This window comes from Nerophis lumbriciformis, linkage group LG02, assembly GCF_033978685.3.
Source record: "Nerophis lumbriciformis linkage group LG02, RoL_Nlum_v2.1, whole genome shotgun sequence".
NCBI classification, from domain to species: domain Eukaryota; kingdom Metazoa; phylum Chordata; class Actinopteri; order Syngnathiformes; family Syngnathidae; genus Nerophis; species Nerophis lumbriciformis.
This window is the reverse complement of record NC_084549.2, coordinates 34,471,166-34,492,500: the sequence shown is the minus strand read 5'-3', so window position 1 is coordinate 34,492,500 and position 21,335 is coordinate 34,471,166. Positions and strand designations below refer to the sequence as shown.

The 21,335-nt window shown below is 42.5% G+C and overlaps 1 protein-coding gene across 1 annotated transcript in view; it reads right to left on the bottom strand.

Annotated features, from left to right (window-relative positions):
* The window catches only part of cdh23 (cadherin-related 23), a 626,035-nt gene that overhangs the window by 545,780 nt on the left and 58,920 nt on the right, over positions 1-21,335 (bottom strand). Inside the window, exons 3-4 of the mRNA XM_061961466.1 lie at positions 15,773-15,863; positions 6,643-6,717 (exon numbers count right to left, since the gene is read on the bottom strand). Coding sequence (XP_061817450.1) covers positions 6,643-6,717; positions 15,773-15,863 — 166 coding nt within the window. The remainder of the gene's footprint in view (positions 1-6,642; positions 6,718-15,772; positions 15,864-21,335) is intronic.

The window sequence follows — 21,335 nt, the reverse complement described above, 5'->3', positions numbered from 1 at the left end:
TGTAACTGGGGACCGGTCAATGCTCAGAAATTAATCCCGCGGACCGGGGGGGTGTTTTTTATTTATTTATATATTTTTTTGTCATAAGAAAATACAATCATGTGTGCTTACGGACTGTATCCCTGCAGACTGTATTGATCTATATTGATATATAATGTAGGAACCAGAAATATTAATAACAGAATGATTTAATAAAATTTAAAAAAAAATAAAATAAAAAAAAAAAATTTTTTTTTTTTTTTTTTAATTTCTTGTGCGGCCCGGTACCAATCGATCCACGGGCCGGTACCGGGCCGTAGCCCGGTGGTTGGGGACCACTGATCTAGACAACAGAACCGATGTTTAAGGTGCACTTTGGGAGACGCCAGTGTTGTTACGGTACTTCTGGAATGATCCAAAAACAAAAGCAGCAATTGTTTTCATATAGGTGATGATTTATATAACAATATATCTCCTTTATGAAAAAAATAAAACACCGTCAGATACCAAAACAAATCAATTGAAATAGTTTCAATCAGCCTTATAAATCATCCAACAGCTATACAATTATTGAAATTATATTGCTGAATAGACAATATTTATTTCATTTCTGACAGTCCAAATATCTGTCCATCATTTGTCTTTGCAGCATTTGGCTTCCTTTCTCACACCCATTTGTGTGTAAATGTGCCAGTTTGCACACACATTTTAAAGGTGCTAAATATGGATGCAAAACAGCGATTACAAAACATTTTCAATCTTGATAAATCACATTGCAATCACTATATCACCAGTGTCAAACCCAAGGCCCACCACATCATCTTACGTGGCCCACGAAAGCCTTGAAATAATGTTCGTCAATAAAGTCATTCATCTTTTCAACTAAATGTTTTCATTTTTTTTCATTTTGATAGAAAAAAATGTTAAGTACTGCATTAAATTGCATATCTTTTAAAGTTTACTATTATTAGATAAAGCAACAAACACATCATTGTATACTGTATTTTTTGTAAAATCAAAAATACCTGCCTAAATATTTGCTTGTCACTTTGACTTATGATTTCTAAGCGAGATATCCATCAATTGAAACGTAAACAATTGAATAACCATATGCATAGCAAATTGTGTAATAATATCATGAGGCGATTATTCATTTATATATAGATACACTATTATAAGTGGCCCTCTGAAGGTAGCCATAACTAATGTGCCCCTCAATGAATACACGTTTAAAACTCCTGCAATAATTGAATATATTTGCATCTCTTGTTCTAATAATCGTCATATATTCTGCATATTCATGAAGACAGACACGCTAAATTGATTGCGCTCTCTTTTTTACTCATTGTGCATAAGCTTTGTAGATCAGTTTTGCGTGCAAAATCAAGTTTGCACCTGTTTTAATACACGTAAACCTTTAATAGATCAGTAGATATAAATTATATAATCTCGGTTTATCTGTATTGGAATACAACTTTTGGTTGATGTTGATGCAGGACCTAATGAGAACAACATGAACCCTAAAATGTTGCATTATCGATACCCAGCGTGACCACTTAACAGTAACTGGAGTTGTTGTGGAAACCAGATCACTGTTCTCATCTAATCCAATTTAAATAGTGGGTATCTTTGTAACTCTTGGTACCTTGAAAGTGCCACATAAATCAATGACTTAATTCTAATTATTACACTTTCAAGGTGTTTAAAGTTGAAAAAAAATGTACTTGGTCGGTACAATGTGATTATCATTAAAACACCCAGATGTAACCTGACAACCAACTTAACTATGTTTTTTTTTTCTTTTCAAGTCTTTGCACTCAAACTTCAGATGCAAATAATATGTTTAAATAAAAAGTTTGAACGATGTTGGCATTGAAACAGCTGTCAGACTACTGTATTAGTGTGTATAATAATGGGATTTGAAGGGCTGAGTGTAAGAGGAAGAGTACAGGCTGGACATATTAAAACCACCAGCAGTTGCCTGTGTGTTTTGTGTCCTCTCGTGTGTTTATATATTGGAGAGCCTCCTGGACGAGGACATCTGCTGAGCTAATAAACAATAATCTTGACAAACAGTCACTGTCCAATATCTCAGCCCACCCTCATCATCACATCACTGAAGAATCCATCACAGGCTGGGCCAGAGACATGACTGACAGCGCTTTGGACCACTGGAATGTACTGTGCTGGACCACAGCCCAGCTGCTAGAGGACACAATGATTCATGGTCAGAGGGCAACCCAGACAGAGTGGTTAGGGAAATGAGCACCACCCACCAACACAGCCCGACCCTCTACAGTATTGATACACGAGCTAGACGGACAGATGGACCCATGCCAGAACCTGACGTTGTTTTAGGGTTATGATGATGATGATGTACTATTGCTTCTGAGTATAACTGTGCCCTTTCCTAGCTACAAACAACTACCAAAGAGACACCAACGACAATGATGGGGAGGGAAAGCGTCCTCAAGGGTTGCAATACTAATTAAGACGTGTTTTTTATTTTGAACTCTCATGAGTGAAGAAAAAACCTTGCAATCATGTACACCCCTCACATGCTTTAAATCAGAGGGGCCTTGAAAGAGGAAACCCATCCATCCATCCATCCATCCATCTTCTTCCGCTTATCCGAGGTCGGGTCGCGGGGGCAGCAGCCTAAGCAGGGAAGCCCAGACTTCCCTCTCCCCAGCCACTTCGTCCAGCTCCTCCCGGGGGATCCCGAGGCGTTCCCAGGCCAGCCGGGAGACATAGTCTTCCCAACGTGTCCTGGGTCTTCCTCGTGGCCTCCTACCGGTCGGACGTGCCCTAAACACCTCCTTAGGGAGGCGCTCGGGTGGCATCCTGACCAGATGCCCGAACCACCTCATCTGGCTCCTCTCCATGTGGAGGAGCAGCGGCTTTACTTTGAGCTCCCCCCGGATGACAGAGCTTCTCACCCTATCTCTAAGGGAGAGCCCCGCCACCCGGCGGAGGAAACTCATTTCGGCCGCTTGTACCCGTGATCTTGTCCTTTCGGTCATAACCCAAAGCTCATGACCATAGGTGAGGATGGGAACGTAGATCGACCGGTAAATTGAGAGCTTTGCCTTCCGGCTCAGCTCCTTCTTCACCACAACAGATCGATACAGCGTCCGCATTACTGAAGACGCCGCACCGATCCGCCTGTCGATCTCACCATCCACTCTTCCCTCACTCGTGAACAAGACTCCGAGGTACTTGAACTCCTCCACTTGGGGCAAGATCTCCTCCCCAACCCGGAGATGGCACTCCACCCTTTTAAGGGCGAGAACCATGGACTCGGACTTGGAGGTGCTGATTCTCATCCCAGTCGCTTCACACTCAGCTGCGAACCGATCCAGCGAGAGCTGAAGATCCTGGCCAGATGAAGCCATCAGGACCAAATCATCTGCAAAAAGCATAGACCTAATCCTGCAGCCACCAAACCGGATCCCCTCAACGCCTTGACTGCGCCTAGAAATTCTGTCCATAAAAGTTATGAACAGAATCGGTGACAAAGGGCAGCCTTGGCGGAGTCCAACCCTCACCGAAAACGTGTCCGACTTACTGCCGGCAATGCGGACCAAACTCTGACACTGATCATACAGGGAGCGGACCGCCACAATCAGACAGTCCGAAACCCCATACTCTCTGAGCACTCCCCACAGGACTTCCCGAGGGACAAGGTCGAATGCCTTCTCCAAGTCCACAAAGCACATGTAGACTGGTTGGGCAAACTCCCATGCACCCTCAAGGACCCTGCCGAGAGTATAGAGCTGGTCCACAGTTCCACGACCAGGACGAAAACCACACTGTTCCTCCTGAATCCGAGGTTCGACTATCCGGCGTAGCCTCCTCTCCAGTACACCTGAATAGACCTTACCGGGAAGGCTGAGGAGTGTGATCCCACGATAGTTAGAACACACCCTCCGGTTCCCCTTTTTAAAAAGAGGAACCACCACCCCGGTCTGCCAATCCAGAGGTACTGCCCCCGATGTCCACGCGATGCTGCAGAGTCTTGTCAACCAAGACAGCCCTACAGCATCCAGAGCCTTAAGGAACTCCGGGCGGATCTCATCCACCCCCGGGGCCTTGCCACCGAGGAGCTTTTTAACTACCTCAGCAACCTCAGCCCCAGAAATAGGAGAGCCCACCACAGATTCCCCAGGCACTGCTTCCTCATAGGAAGACGTGTTGGTGGGATTGAGGAGGTCTTCGAAGTATTCCCTCCACCGATCCACAACTTCCGCAGTCGAGGTCAGCAGAACACCATCCGCACCATACACGGTGTTGGTAGTGCACTGCTTCCCCTTCCTGAGGCGGCGGATGGTGGTCCAGAATCGCTTCGAAGCCGTCCGGAAGTCGTTTTCCATGGCTTCCCCGAACTCCTCCCATGTCCGAGTTTTTGCCTCCGCGACCGCTGAAGCCGCACACCGCTTGGCCTGTCGGTACCTGTCCGCTGCCTCAGGAGTCCCATGAGCCAAAAGAACCCGATAGGACTCCTTCTTCAGCTTGACGGCATCCCTCACCGCCGGTGTCCACCAACGGGTTCTAGGATTACCGCCACGACAGGCACCAACTACCTTGCGGCCACAGCTCCAATCAGCCGCCTCGACAATAGAGGTGCGGAACATGGTCCACTCGGACTCAATGTCCAGCACCTCCCTCGTGACATGTTCAAAGTTCTTCCGGAGGTGGGAATTGAAACTCTCTCTGACAGGAGACTCTGCCAGACGTTCCCAGCAAACCCTCACAATGCGTTTGGGCCTGCCAGGTCTGTCCGGCATCCTCCCCCACCATCGCAGCCAACTCACCACCAGGTGGTGATCGGTAGAAACCCAACTGTCTGTAAAAGGACTTGTGACAAAAAGGCAAACACACACACACACACACATGCTTGTATTTGTCAAATCATTGAGACCTCTGAAAAATGCCTCCCTCTTTAGGACCACCCTTTCTAGATATATATAAAAATATTTGTATTTACAACATTAATAATATATCCATACTATGCAATTATAAAAAAGCTTGTTGTGAAAAATGAGTTGGAATTTCACAAGATGAAGGTCACCATTTCACAAGAAAAATTTTGACTTTTGGCAGTATTATAATAAAAGTCGTCATTTTACTCAACGCATAGCAACATTGAACATTTGTGCAATATTATGATAAAAGTTGGAATTTTACTCAAAAACAGTCGCAATTTTACAAGAAAAGCTTAACATTGACACTTTTATGAAAAGAGTCGTAATTGTACTCGACAAAAGTCACAATTTTATAAGAAAACTTTAAAATGTTGGCAATTTTATAATAAAAATTAGAATTTTACTCGGAAAAATTATGACAAGTCATAATTTTACTCAAAAAATGTCATTATTTTACAAGTACAACAAAGATATTGGCAATATTGTGATAAAAGTTAGAATTTTAAATGGCAAATGTCACCATTTTGCATTAAAAATAAATAATTTTACATAAAAAAGTAATAATTTTATGAGGAAAATATTGCAATATTACAGAAACAGAAGGAATATGACAAATTGTTCCCAACTTTATAAGAAAAAAGTCAACACATTGTAAGAAAAAGACTGCTTTTTTTATTTGTATTAATATTATTATTATTTTGTTTGTAATTGGTTTTTAATCTTCATTATTTACTTCAAGTTATTACAGTATGTCTCTATATACATATTTGTTAATTAATGTTGGCCAAAGGGTCACATTTAAATTTCTTACACACACATGTTATTACATATGTTGGCCAGAGGGGGAGCACTTCAAATGTTTACACACACTTGTTATTTCATATGTTGACCAGAGGGGGAGCACTTTTAAAACTGACCAAGTCAATTTGAAAAATCCCTGCTTTCTGGGACCACCCTCGATTTGATAGATTTCACCACCAAATGAGTGCAAATGAGACATTCTCTATTAGATGCAATGGTTTTCTGTATTGGGACCATAATTTACAGTATGTTCTAACTTGTTCACCGGTCCTCATATGGAGGATACTTTTCCTTGTCGATGTCTCAAGACGGGTAGAAATACAAGAACACACACACACACACACACACACACACACACACACACACACACACACACACACACACACACACACACACGCACACACACACACACACACACACACAAAAAGCATAGCCCTGGAGATCAATCTAATACAGAAGATTTCCTGGCTTCTGACACTGCAACTGATGATGAGAAGCCCGGCATCACCAAATTGCCCTGTCAATCACCACAGCCAACAGAAATGACATCAAGTCAATGGGAGAAGGAAAAGCATGGTATCGTCGTGGAATCTAATGTGGTAGTTTACCCAAATAGCTATGGAACATTCAGTTTAAGAAAATAAACCTAATAACTACCTCCCCAAGTTCTGAAAAACTATAACAAGATTACAGTGTGTGTATATATATAGTAGAAATTGAAAGGCTATTTCCGGTCTCAGAACACACTAAGGAAAACATCCATTACGATTACTGTCAGTTCCTATTTTGGAGTCTCTTTTTACTTGTTCTCTCTTTCTGGGTTTTATGTTCAGAGGACACAGAGGAGAGATGACAAATATATGGGTACTGTACTTTCTTCAAACAATGTACGGTTGATGAATGATACAGAGCTTACTGACAGTCTACAGAGACTCACCAACAGGCATATCTTCATAGATGAGAAGGTACGTTGAGAAGAAGTAGTTCAGGAAACGAGGCGGCTGGTTGGATCCTGTTAACGCAGAACAAGGGTCAAAAAATGTATACCTATCGTATTATGTCTTAAATCCATTTGATGTTTGTTATTGCAGTTTTCTAGAAGAAAAGCAAACTAAAAGAACAGCATAAAATTATATGTTTTAACAGCTACACATGCATGCAAACGCCAAAATGTGGTCAATTTTTGACTGAAAGTGACTTCAAACGCTCTGCAAGTATTATACTACTAACGTAAGCTAGTGTATAATTGATTGTACAGCATATATCGTGACAACAGCATGAGTGCAAGTTGTTGGTCGCTTCTCTGGGACTGCATTTGTGTATGTTTGTTCGAACCAGAGAACACATTCAATTTGATTTGTAGTTGTGGCATATGTAGAATTTTTTTTGTTCAACCACTAATGGTAACATATGCTAGCCGGTAGTGGTGGTCTTATATTTTTTGGTAAAAAAATGTTTGAGCCTATGACATACAGCAGCTTAAAAGGGGAACTTTTTTTAGAATGTTGCCTATCGTTCACAACCATTATGAGAGACACGACAACGGATGTTATTTTTTTGTTGATGCATTCTATCTCGTAAATAAACAAACAAGTCTGCTTATAATGAAGTCAATGGGAAGTCCTCTATTCCACCCATAAATCCCTCTAAAAAAACATCCAAAAAATGCCAAGAATACTCCATTTCAATTTTGTGACTTGAATATTAACCAAGCATTAGCAATATTGTTATTAAAAGCGCTAACGCAGACAAACTATTTTTAGCGGTGCCGTGATCAGAGGGCGCTAACAGTTTGTGCTACTTTATTGACATCAGCAGCTGGTGAGCTGCTTTTACGCCTCGAAGTTGGCGAAAGTTCATTCTAGTTCACAAATTATGCCTGAAAGTTGAAAACATAATCAGACGAGTTTATCAACTCTGGCATCCGATTTAGACCCAGAAATGGCGAGAAAGACATGAGAACACACAAACAGACTGGTTCTTCGCGAGGATTATTAATCATTCTTCATCTAAATGGGAATAGTTCAACATTTTCACAGTTGGCATCCTAGTGGCAGCAGATATTGTACAGTAAGTGATGTTTTATTATGTTTGTTGGCTCTCACAATGTCGGCAGTGAGAAATCTGTTATGTGAAGGAAAAAGCGATCGTCGCGATGCGTTTTTTCAATTAATACACCGCCGAATGTTTAAGATAATCTAAATACGTGTTATTATGAATGTGCCCGTTACTACATTACATATACTGTATGCTTACAGTATGTATATACAACCTTAATGGAGGTGTTTGGATGTTTTTAGATGGCTTTATAGGCAGAATAGAGCGACTCCCATAGGCTCCATTGTAAGCAGACTTTTGATCGCATGTATTTAATATTTAGAATGCATGAAATAAAATCTCTCCTCTCTGAGCTGCCACCTTACCGTGGTAGAGGAGTTTGCGTGTCCCAATGATCCTAGGAGCTATGTTGTCCGGGGACTTCCATGCCCCCTGGTAGGGTCTCCCAAGACAAACAGGTCCTAGGTGAGGGATCAGACAAAGAGCAGCTCGAAGACTTCTATGGAAATGCAAGAACCGAGACTCAGATTTCCCTTGCCCGGACGCGGGTCACCGGGGCCCCCCTCCGTAGCCAGGCCCGGAGTTGGGGCACGATGGCGAGCGCCTGGTGGCCGGGCCTGTCCCCATGGGGCCCGGCCGGGCACAGCCCGAAGAGGCAACGTTGGTCCCCCCTCCAATGGGCTCACCACCCATAGCAGGGGCCATAGAGGTCGGGTGCAATGTGAGCTGGGCGGTAGCCGAAGGCAGGGCACTTGGCGGTCCAATCCTCGGCTACAGAAGCTAGCTCTTGGGACGTGGAACGTCACCTCGCTGGGGGGGAAGGAGCCTGAGCTAGTGCGCGAGGTAGAGAAGTTCCGGTTGGATATAGTCGGACTCACCTCGACGCACAGCAAGGGCTCTGGAACCAGTTCTCTCGAGAGGGGCTGGACTCTCTTCCACTCTGGCGTTGCCAGCAGTGAGAGGCGACGGGCTGGGGTGGCAATTCTTGTTGCCCCCCGGCTCAGAGCCTGCATGTTGGAGTTCAACCCTGTGGACGAGAGGGTAGCTTCCCTCCGCCTTCGGGTGGGGGGACGGGTCCTGACTGTTGTTTGCACTTACGCGCCAAACAGCAGCTCAGAGTACCCACCCTTTTTGGATTCACTCGAGGGAGTACTTGAGAGTGCTCCCCCGGGTGATTCCCTCGTTCTACTGGGGGACTTCAACGCTCATATTGGCAACGACAGTGAAACCTGGAGAGGCGTGATTGGGAAGAATGGCCGCCCGGATCTGAACCCAAGTGGTGTTTTGTTATTGGACTTTTGTGCCCGTCACGGATTGTCCATAACGAACACCATGTTCAAGCATAAGGGTGTCCATATGTGCACTTGGCACCAGGACACCCTAGGCCGCAGTTCTATGATCGACTTTGTAGTTGTGTCATCGGATTTGCGGCCTCATGTTTTGGACACTCGGGTGAAGAGAGAGGCGGAGCTTTCTACCGATCACCACCTGGTGGTGAGTTGGCTGCGATGGTGGGGGAGGATGCCGGACAGACCTGGCAGGCCCAAACGCATTGTGAGGGTTTGCTGGGAACGTCTGGCAGAGTCTCCTGTCAGAGAGAGTTTCAATTCCCACCTCCGGAAGAACTTTGAACATGTCACGAGGGAGGTGCTGGACATTGAGTCCGAGTGGACCATGTTCCGCACCTCTATTGTCGAGGCGGCTGATTGGAGCTGTGGCCGCAAGGTAGTTGGTGCCTGTCGTGGCGGTAATCCTAGAACCCGTTGGTGGACACCGGCGGTGAGGGATGCCGTCAAGCTGAAGAAGGAGTCCTATCGGGTTCTTTTGGCTCATGGGACTCCTGAGGCAGCGGACAGGTACCGACAGGCCAAGCGGTGTGCGGCTTCAGCGGTCGCGGAGGCAAAAACTCGGACATGGGAGGAGTTCGGGGAAGCCATGGAAAACGACTTCCGGACAGCTTCGAAGCGATTCTGGACCACCATCCGCCGCCTCAGGAAGGGGAAGCAGTGCACTACCAACACCGTGTATGGTGCGGATGGTGTTCTGCTGACCTCGACTGCGGAAGTTGTGGATCGGTGGAGGGAATACTTCGAAGACCTCCTCAATCCCACCAACACGTCTTCCTATGAGGAAGCAGTGCCTGGGGAATCTGTGGTGGGCTCTCCTATTTCTGGGGCTGAGGTTGCTGAGGTAGTTAAAAAGCTCCTCGGTGGCAAGGCCCCGGGGGTGGATGAGATCCGCCCGGAGTTCCTTAAGGCTCTGGATGCTGTAGGGCTGTCTTGGTTGACAAGACTCTGCAGCATCGCGTGGACATCGGGGGCAGTACCTCTGGATTGGCAGACCGGGGTGGTGGTTCCTCTCTTTAAAAAGGGGAACCGGAGGGTGTGTTGTAACTATCGTGGGATCACACTCCTCAGCCTTCCCGGTAAGGTCTATTCAGGTGTACTGGAGAGGTGGCTACGCCGGATAGTCGAACCTCGGATTCAGGAGGAACAGTGTGGTTTTCGTCCTGGTCGTGGAACTGTGGACCAGCTCTATACTCTCGGCAGGGTCCTTGAGGGTGCATGGGAGTTTGCCCAACCAGTCTACATGTGCTTTGTGGACTTGGAGAAGGCATTCGACCGTGTCCCTCGGGAAGTCCTGTGGGGAGTGCTCAGAGAGTATGGGGTTTCGGACTGTCTGATTGTGGCGATCCGCTCCCTGTATGATCAGTGTCAGAGCTTGGTTCGCATTGCCGGCAGTAAGTCGGACACGTTTCCGGTGAGGGTTGGACTCCGCCAAGGCTGCCCTTTGTCACCGATTCTGTTCATAACTTTTATGGACAGAATTTATAGGCGCAGTCAAGGCGTTGAGGGGATCCGGTTTGGTGGCTGCAGGATTAGGTCTCTGCTTTTTGCAGATGATTTGGTCCTGATGGCTTCATCTGGCCAGGATTTTCAGCTCTCACTGGATCGGTTCGCAGCTGAGTGTGAAGCGACTGGGATGAGAATCAGCACCTCCAAGTCCGAGTCCATGGTTCTCGCCCGGAAAAGGGTGGAGTGCCATCTCCGGGTTGGGGAAGAGATCTTGCCCCAAGTGGAGGAGTTCAAGTACCTCGGAGTCTTGTTCACGAGTGAGGGAAGAGTGGATCGCGAGATCGACAGGCGGATCGGTGCGGCGTCTTCAGTAATGCGGACGCTGTATCGATCCGTTGTGGTGAAGAAGGAGCTGAGCCGGAAGGCAAAGCTCTCAATTTACCGGTCAATCTACGTTCCCATCCTCACCTATGGTCATGAGCTTTGGGTCATGACCGAAAGGACAAGATCACGGGTACAAGCGGCCGAAATGAGTTTCCTCCGCCGGGTGGCGGGGCTCTCCCTTAGAGATAGGGTGAGAAGCTCTGTCATCCGGGGGGAGCTCAAAGTAAAGCCGCTGCTCCTCCACATCGAGAGGAGCCAGATGAGGTGGTTCGGGCATCTGGTCAGGATGCCACCCGAGCGCCTCCCTAAGGAGGTGTTTAGGGCATGTCCGACCGGTAGGAGACCACGAGGAAGACCCAGGACACGTTGGGAAGACTATGTCTCCCGGCTGGCCTGGGAACGCCTCGGGATCCCCCGGGAGGAGCTGGACGAAGTGGCTGGGGAGAGGGAAGTCTGGGCTTCCCTGCTTAGGCTGCTGCCCCCGCGACCCGACCTCGGATAAGCGGAAGAAGATGGATGGATGGATGGATGGAAATAAAATCTTGTCTTACATAAGAATTGTGAACGATGGGCAAAATCCCCCCCAAAAAAAGTTTAGTTCCTCTTTAACTCATTCATAATAAAAGTGGTACATTGTGCAAGTTGGTCTACAAGTAAATGATATGTACCATGTACTGCTGTATCATTTCTATCGACAACAGTCAAACAGTATCAAAATGGCTATGCAAGAAAGACCTGGGGTCTATTCATTAATCACAATTAAATCTGTGCTAGATCAGGATTGAAATGAGAGGAATATTAGAGTTAATTACAATAAATGCTAGAATAACCAGATGTCTCAATTTTGAGACCAACAATAAGTTGTATTTTTTCTATGTCAATGATTGGTTGTGATGTAGCGATGGTATTTATCTATTATGCTTGCAATTAATATTTAGAAAATATGTACTGTAGTGTATTTGGGTATTTACAGCCACATGTTGAGTATAAACATTATGTATTAAGTATTTGGGTCGAACTTAGGTTATCTAAGCCTAGTTTCGCTTGCTCCAAAAACATCACTACTCCGAAGGCATAAACGCAAATATGACTTCATGTAACAATTGCATGCAATTCGGCCTGCTAATGTAGTTAGCTTTAAGCAGCCAGCTAAACACAGTGCACTGGGGAGCGGACAGGTTAGCTGTTTTATACGGAAATCTAAAAAAATAAAAATACAACTTTGGCTAAAAGAATAGCGGAGTTCAGTTAAATAGCGGATGTCTGTTATCCCTGATAATGACAGCAATGAGGTAGTGGATAAATAAGGGCACAGGGTCAACATGCTAATGGAAGAAATGGGAGTAGACTGGTGAAAATAAACACCGGGCTGCCAAGCTTCAGAAAAGGACAAGAGTGAGACTTTAGTGGCATTATGCATTGGAGAGAAAACAAATAATTTTTAAACACCAATTTGGTCTGTTCTAACGTGGAATTATACTTTTAGACCAGGAGTGTCAAACGTACAGCCCGAGGGCAGGTTTTATCCGGCCCGTAAAGTATAAAAATTAGGGATGTCCGATAATGGCTTTTTGCCGATACCCGATATTCCGATATTGTCCAACTCTTAATTACCGATACCGATATCAACCGATACTGATATCAACCGATACCGATATATACAGTCCTGGTATTAACACATTACTATGCCTAATTTGGACAACCAGGTATGGTGAAGATAAGGTCCTTTTTAAAAAATAAAATAAAATAAAATAAGATAAATAAATTAAAAACATTTTCTTGAATTAAAAAAAAAGTAAAAGAATATAAAAACAGTTACATAGAAACTAGTAATTAATGAAAATGAGTAACTGTTAAAGGTTAGTACTATTAGTGGACCAACAGCACGCACACTCATGTGTGCTTACGGACTGTATCCCTTGCAGACTGTATTGATCTATATTGATATATAATGTAGGAACCAATAACAGAAAGAAACAACCCTTTTGTGTGAATGAGGTAAATGGGGGAGTGAGGTTTTTTGGCTTGGTGTAGTAATTGTTAGTGTATCTTGTGTTTTTTATGTTGATTTAATAAAAAATCAATAAAAAAAATCAAATAAAACGATACCGATAATTTAAAAAAAACGATACCAATATTTTCCGATATTACATTTTAAAGCATTTATTGGCCGATAATATCGGCCTGCTGATATTATCGGCCGATAAATGCTTTAAAATGGCTTGGTGTAGTAATTGTAAGTGTATCTTGTGTTTTTTATGTTGATTTAATAAAAATAATAATAATAATAATAAAATAAAACGATACCGATAATAAAAAAAATTATACCGATATTTTCCGATATTACATTTTAAAGCATTTATCGGCCGATATTATCGGACATCTCTACTAAAAATGAACCTGAAATTTTTGAATGAAAGAAACAGCTGTTCTAAATGTGTCCACTGGATGTCGCAATAGCAATAATTTGTATCTTTGTAGATGATGCTACATTAGTACAAAATAAACCACATGTTAGTACATCAGTCAAAGAAAATGATCAATCTACATAAATAACATTCTGTAATTTTATTTTGATATAATTTTGTTGATCTTCATAGATTAAAAATAGACACCAATGAGTTGACTGATGAACATTATCACATAATTTATTCAGAAGATATAAATAACGACAAATAAAGTATATATACTATTAACCGCAACATGTAAGTGTAAAAATAACACAACAACGTTATGATTTGTACAATTTCAGAATGTGCTTGTTCGATTTTTAAACAAAGAAAACAATCTGAAGTTGTCTTTATTTTTAAGTTATGGTGCCGTGATTTTACTAGTCCGGCCCACTTGGGAGTAGATATTTCTCCATGTGGCCGCCGATCTAAAATGAGTTTGACACCCCCGCTTTAGACTGATGTCCTCACCTCCAGCAGTTCTCCCTGCACTGTGGCCTTCTAATGCTCGTATTAACCAGAAATTATAAATTAAAATGATCTCCACTGTTTTCTCTTCTGGCTTTTCTGTCTCATCCTCTGCATCTGTGTTCACAATTAGTATCTCTTCTACATCTTCGCCCTGACTGTCCTCAATCTCTTCTGATCTCTCTTGATCTTCCAGGTACTTCCTTAGAGGCGTCTAAATTGACCCTTACAAGGTCTGTAACTCTGACAGTGTACAAATGGAACCAAATGGACCCCAATTTGTTTAAGGATGAGAACATTTTCGCAGCAGAGTGTGAATCGACTGAGATGAGAATCAGCACCTCCATGTCCGAGTCCATGGTTGTCGCCCGGAAAAGGTTGATGTGCCATCTCCGGCTTGGGGAGGAGATCTTGCCCCAAGTGGAGGAGTTCAAGTACCTCGGAGTCTTGTTCACGAGTGAGGGAAGAGTGGATCGTGAGATCGAAAGGCGGATCGGTGCGGCGTCTTTAGTAATGTGGATGCAGTATTGATCCGTTGTGGTGAAGAAGGAGCTGAGCCGGAAGGCAAAGCTCTCAATTTACCGTTCGATCTACGTTCCCTACAGTCATGAGCTTTGGGTTATGACTGAAAGGACAAGATCACAGGTACAAGCGGCTGAAATTAGTTTCCTCTGCCGGGTGGCGGGGCTCTCCCTTAGAGATAGGGTGAGAAGCTCTGTCATCCAGGTGGAGCTCAAAGTAAAGCCGCTTCTCCTCCACATCGGGAGGAGCCAGATGAGGTGGTTCGGGCATCTGGTCAGGATGCCCGAACCTGGGAAGACCCAGGACACGTTGGGAAGGCTATGTCTCCTGGCTGGCCTGGAAACGCCTCGGGATCCCCCGGGAGAACTGGACAAAGTGGCTGGGGAGAGGGAAGTCTGGGCTTCTCTGCTTAGGCTGATGCCCCCACGACCTGACCTCAGATAAGCGGAAGAAGATGGATGGAAGGATGAAATTGAAATTAAAAATTTCAAGTAACACTGCTTTAGTGGGTCTAAATTGTCTTCTATCTTCCAGCAGGGAGGATAACGCTGACTGGGTTTTAAAGTAGGTGTTGAGGCAGTGTTGCCAACTCCGCAGTAAGGAAATTGCAGTAATTAAGAAAAAAACATCCAAAGTCATTGTGCTTGATGGAAACATGCTGTGGCATTCAGTTAATAAATTCTCTGCCGCGTCTTCCACTATCCGTGTGATTGGAGATGTCTCCTGCCTGTCACTGTGAGACATTTAGCGTGATTTTTCTGTGCACTAAAGCTCCCTCGCTGTTCCTCTCAGACACTCATACGGCACACTCTGCAAGAACACAAAACATCCTGAAGAAGTAGGCCGAACGATCCTACACATAATGCAAGGCAGATGAGGAACGAGGAGAACAGAAAGAAGAGGGGTGCATTGGCAGAGATGATGAAATGTGAAAAGAACTCCATTGGGCTGAAAGGAAAAGGTGTCAAAAAAGGTAAGGGCAAGTCTAATTTGTAGGAGCACGACAAAATCCTTTTAGGCAAGAGATCGTACGGAGCTGACAAAAAATGTAGCATGATTGTCTGTCAGATTTTTATTGTTGTAACGAACAAGATTTTGCAGTGAACAGCATGTGTGATTCTGTCTTTTAAATGTAATCATTATTTCTAAGTCTTTGCAAAGTAATCATTCACATTGTTCTTTCATTTCTGTACCTCACACTACACACATCAATAATTCAGAATCTGAATCGCTTCCATGAATTTCATAGAAGGTCAATTGTCCTTGTGACCTCTTCTTTTTGGGGATAGAGTGGATATCAAAATACTCCCAGTTTGAAAGAAGATAGAGGGTCAAGGCGATATCTTGTCTTCAATTACACATTGAATATTAATAGTGAAAAAGAGCTCACCTTCACAGGAGTGTAGAATAAAAAAAGGAAGAAGAAGCTTGGCAAATGTCATCCTGCTACCAAATCCAACACTCCACGGCATCACCTGCACCTAAAAAACAAACACACACACACACACACACATTATAGTCCTCATTACATATTCAGTTCAAGGCGTTGCCATGTAAGTGAGGAATACTCATACTGTAAATCATTAAAAGTTTGTGTACATTGAAGGTGCATTTTCTGCAAAAGCTTGATCTGCTAAAGTGCACTTTACTAGCAAATCTCTTTGAATTACCAACCGGCAGAGGTGGGTAGTAACGCGCTACATTTACTCCGTTACATCGACTTGAGTAACTTTTGGGATAAATTGTACTTCTAAGAGTAGTTTTAATGCAACATACTTTTACTTTTACTTGAGTATATTTATAGAGAAGAAACGCTACTTTTACTACGCTCCATTTATCTACATTCAGCTCGCTACTCGCTACTGATTTTTATCGATCTGTTAATGCACGCTTTGTTTGTTTTGGTTTGTCAGACAGACCTTCAAAGTAGGATCTATCGCATGCCTGCGTTTCACCAATCAGATGCAGTCACTAGTGACGTTTGACTCCGTTTCACCAATCAGATGCAGTCACTGGTGACGTTGGACCAATCAAACAGAGCCAGGCGGTCACATGACCGTCACACGTGGACCCCGACTTAAACAAGTTAAAAAACTTATTGGGGTGTTACCATTTAGTGGTCAATTGTACGGAATATGTACTGTGCAATCTACTAATAAAGGTTTCAATCAATCAATCAAAAGTGTAAAGGAAAAAATACACTTTTTTTTATTTCAACCATACTTCCCGTCAAAAGCCTAAAGACTGACCGCACAGTTCCTGTCTTCACAATAAAAGTGCCGCTCCATCGCGCGTGCGCTAACAAAATAAGAGTCCTAAAGCCAGCGCAAACAAGCTAGCAAGCTACGGAGTTTGCCGCCAATGTATTTCTTGTAAAGTGTATAAACACGAATATGGAAGCTGGACAAATAAGATGCCAAAAACCAACCACTTTCATGTGGTATTAGACAGAAAAGAGGAACTTTTTTTCTCCTCCATTTGAAAACGTGGACGTTATCATCACTACTGTCTGATTCCAATCAATGCAAGTCATCAGAATCAGGTAATACACCAACTTATAGAACTTATAGAAAGGAATCTATATGTTAAACATGCATGTATATTCATTAAAACACCTTTAACATGTGAACAAAAACGGCAAAATAAATAAATATAAATTATATACTGTATATATAAATGTAAGTATATAAATATATATATATATATATATATATATATGATATGTGTGTGTATGTATATGTATATATGAGGTAGATCACCTCGACTTGGTCATTTATTAAGTAATTGATTAACTTTGAAAAACTTATTGGGGTGTTACCATTTAGTGATCAATTGTACGGAATATGTACTGTGCAATCTACTAATACCAGTTTCAATCAATCAATCAATCAATGCGTACTGAACCTATGGTGATGTTAAGTTATTGTGGCTCAATTTGCCTTATTTCTTTTTAGTTTGATGTATTATTGTTTAATATATATTATTGTTTTAGTTTAGTTAAAAGATATTCCTGGCTCTGAATTTGCTCATTGCTATTTTTATGTTTTTGTGCATTATTTGTTGCCGTCATCATTAAACGAACAGGTTACTCATCAGTTACTCAGTTCTTGAGTAGTTTTTTCACAACATACTTCTTACTTTTACTCAAGAAAATATTTGGGTGACTACTCCTTACTTTTACTTGAGTAATACATCTCTAAAGTAACAGTACTCTTACTTGAGTACAATTTCTGGCTACTCTACCCACCTCTGTCAACCGGTGTTAGGGCTGCACAAAACATTGAAAAAAACATTACCAAATTCGGTACTCAATAGATACCAACCAAATGTCATTGGTACTACCGGGTATCGAATCATGTAAAATCAAACGGTACTATATTTTGATATTTTTGTTTCAAGTGACGTCACATCCAGTTGAAGACTGGGCAACAAACACTCCAGCAGCACTTTTAGCAGACTGAGCCAAACTGCCTCTAAGTAATGTAGCAATTTTTAAAATCAACAAAGCAAGTATGCCTAATAGAAAACATTCCAAACTTCATAAAAATGCATTATCTTGATGTTAATTTATAATGGATTTGCCATATACATGCTAATGATTAACATTAGCGATTTTACATGGCAATTTCCATCCATCCCATCCATTTTCTACCACTTGTCCCCATTCGGGGTCGCGGGGGGTGCTGGAGCCTATCTCAGCTGCATTCGGGCGGTAGGCGGGGTACACCCTGGACAAGTTGCCACCTCATCACAGGGCCAACACAGACAACATTCACACTCACACTCACATTCACACACTAGGGCCAATTTAGTTATGCCAATCAACCTATCCCCAGGTGCATGTCTTTGGAGGTGGGAGGAAGCCGGAGTACACGGAGGGAACCCAAGCAGTCACAGGGAGAACATGCGAACTCCACAGGATCGAACCCAGGACCTTCGTATTGTGAGACAGACACACTAACCCCTCTGCCACGTGCTGCCCTCATGGCAATTTCAACACGGCTAATTATTGTAATCAAAACTAAAACTAAGATGCATGTTACAATTAAACAGCTCGTTTGTAATAACAATACTTATAGTATCAACAAAGTGTAGGTCGCAACTAAAGACAACACTGGCACATTCAACTTCCTGACAAGGCAACACACTGTAGCCTATACTCTGCCATCAAATGACTTGGAATCACAATTGCAAGTAAAATCTACTATAAAGTCACCTTTGTCACATTGTGCTTCAGATATTGCGGCTTAACTACATCGCAGCTTCCTATGTATTATTTACAGTGTTGGGACTAACGCGTTACTGTAACGCCGTTATTTTCGGCGGTAACTAGTAGTCTAATGCGTTATTTTTTATATTCAGTAACTCAGATACCGTTACTACATGATGCGTTACTGCGTTATTTTACGTTATTTTTTATATAGTATCGGTTAGAAACTGAGAGGATCTGAGTGTGTTTTATTAGAGAGCTGCGGTGTCGTCCTTCTGATTCTTCCTGTGTCACAAGGAAGAGAAGAGGCGCGCTGTGTGGGGGTGTGTGTGTGGCGGGGTGTGTGTCTGTGTTTACTAACAAGATATCATGGCGGAGCCGAAGCCGAGTTTCTTAACATGGAGATATTCTCACTACTTTTTTTTTGTCGAGCACAAAGAAAAGACAATTTTAGTTAAATGTAAGTTGTGTCTTGGATCAAAGATCCTATCTACTGCCCAAAACAGCAATTCAAATCTGCTGAAACAGCTACAAAAGCAACATGCTTCGACAAAGCTAGTAAAGAGAGACACAGACTCCGATGCCACTTCACCTCCACCTCCACCACCACCTAAGGATTTTAACGGAGGGACTGCTAGCCAGGACAACATTGATAGAGCCATTGCAGCGTATGTGCTAGAAGACATGCAGGCTATTTTTACAGTGGAGTCACCCGCTTTCAGGCACCTAATTAGCATGATAGCGGGCGTCAACGGCAAATGGCACGAAAACATTTTCCAAGTTCCTGGACACAGTGGACAGTGAGCACATAAAAATGGAAAGCAAGCTAAAGAAAACACTCCAAACTCTGCCTCTGCTCATCATTCAGCACTCTGTCAATTCGCTTATATACTCTTTCATTCTAGACTTCTAGAGTGTTCGATTATCACATCACTCTAAATGTGTAGACTATAAAGTTCACAAACATAAAGAGGGATCCTAGTGGGCCAGGCAAATATTTCCTTTTCTCTAAACTAAAAGTGGGGAAATGCGTAGTGTTCTGGGCTTCAGTACAGTGTTGATCTCATGAATACATGATTTTATTTCACAATTCCTTGAGAGAGAAAAAATGCCTGGTTAGGCGTGTGTATAGCAGTATGTGTGCGGTATATAGTGACATGACATATAATTATGTCATGTGTCCCTTTCTTGGGTGAAACCAGGTTTTCAGCAATGTTGTGACATGTTGTTATTATGCGGTTTGTTACTTATGTATGTTATGTTGCAGCTATTTAAAATAGTTGTGTTCTGGCCCAGAATAAATTGGTGTGTTGTATGTAGACCACATTGCTTAGCAGAGTTCAGTGATGCAAATGCATGTCAAGTTGATCAACAGATTGTATTATTCTCCAGTGCAATAACAGTACTGAAATGAAGGCTAAAAGGGCATTAATGAGAGCCTTAAAAAATATATTTTAAAAAACAACAACTAAATAGTTACTTTTCACAGTAACACATTACTTTTTGGTGTAAGTAACTGAGTTACCTTTGAAATAAAGTAACTTGTTACTGGTTTTCAGTAAGTAACCCAACACTGATTATTTATGTACAGTAAGTTTTTTGTTGTTTATTTTTTTAAACACCCATCCATCCATCCATTTCCTACCGCTTGTCCTTTTCGGGGTTGCGGGGGGTGCTGGAGCCTATCTCAGCTGCATTCGGGCAGAAGGCAGGGATTCTACATATTTCTGGACAAAATCAGTGCTTCTTAGTTATTTTCTGTTACGCCTCCCCAGGAAGAAGAAGATATGTTGCGCCCCCACTCTCCGCTGCAACTATGAAAATTATAATTTGTCTCTAAAGCTGTTATAAGTACACTTCTGCGTAACAATGTATCTTTATACACAGTAAAGAAAACATCAACAACATAAAGAAAAATAGATGAACATACAATAAAGGCATCATTAACATTGTGTTTTAGTCTTTAACAGAAACGATTTAAAGTGCATCAATTTGCCTGAAAAAAAAAGATCATACTTTAAACTATGTACATTTTTGACATTAAATAAACTCAATAGATAATACACTACAATATAATACACACTCCACCCTTTATCCTTTTCGGATAAGCGGAAAAAAATGGATGGATGGACCACGTTCAGAGCTGGAATCAATTCGGGATCACTGTATAACACTTGCAAATGAGACTCAGAAGTGTAAGTAATCAAGATATAACAACTGGAAAGCACATTATCAGCTCAATGTTAAATGTTAAATAAAAATGGGATTTTATTATTAAACAGCTAACATTTACTACACAAACACTCACAACAGTACCAGGAATTGGTACCGTTGAGTACGGGTATCAGATCCTAGGTACCAAAAATGATCTCTTAGTGTCACTTTTTTTAAATTTTACTTAACGTTCATCACAGAAAAATGTTGCCATTTCACTGAAGAAATCCTGCTGCACTGTTGTCAGCATGACAGCTGACACCTTCCTGTCCTGTCAATGGCAACTGTGCCAACTCGCCCTGGTAGCGAAGATGTGTTGGCTATCATTCATCAGCTTGTGAGAGAAGATATCATATTAATTAAGTTTGACCTGTATTTATTAAGTACACAGATGTACGATAGAGTGAGCACCATGATGGATACTTTTCATTTATTTTATTCGACCAACCTCCGACAAATGTTAGCAATGATAGAAAAAACATTGGGATTTTATTTAAAGCAGAACAACTTAATGAGGAGTCTAATAATA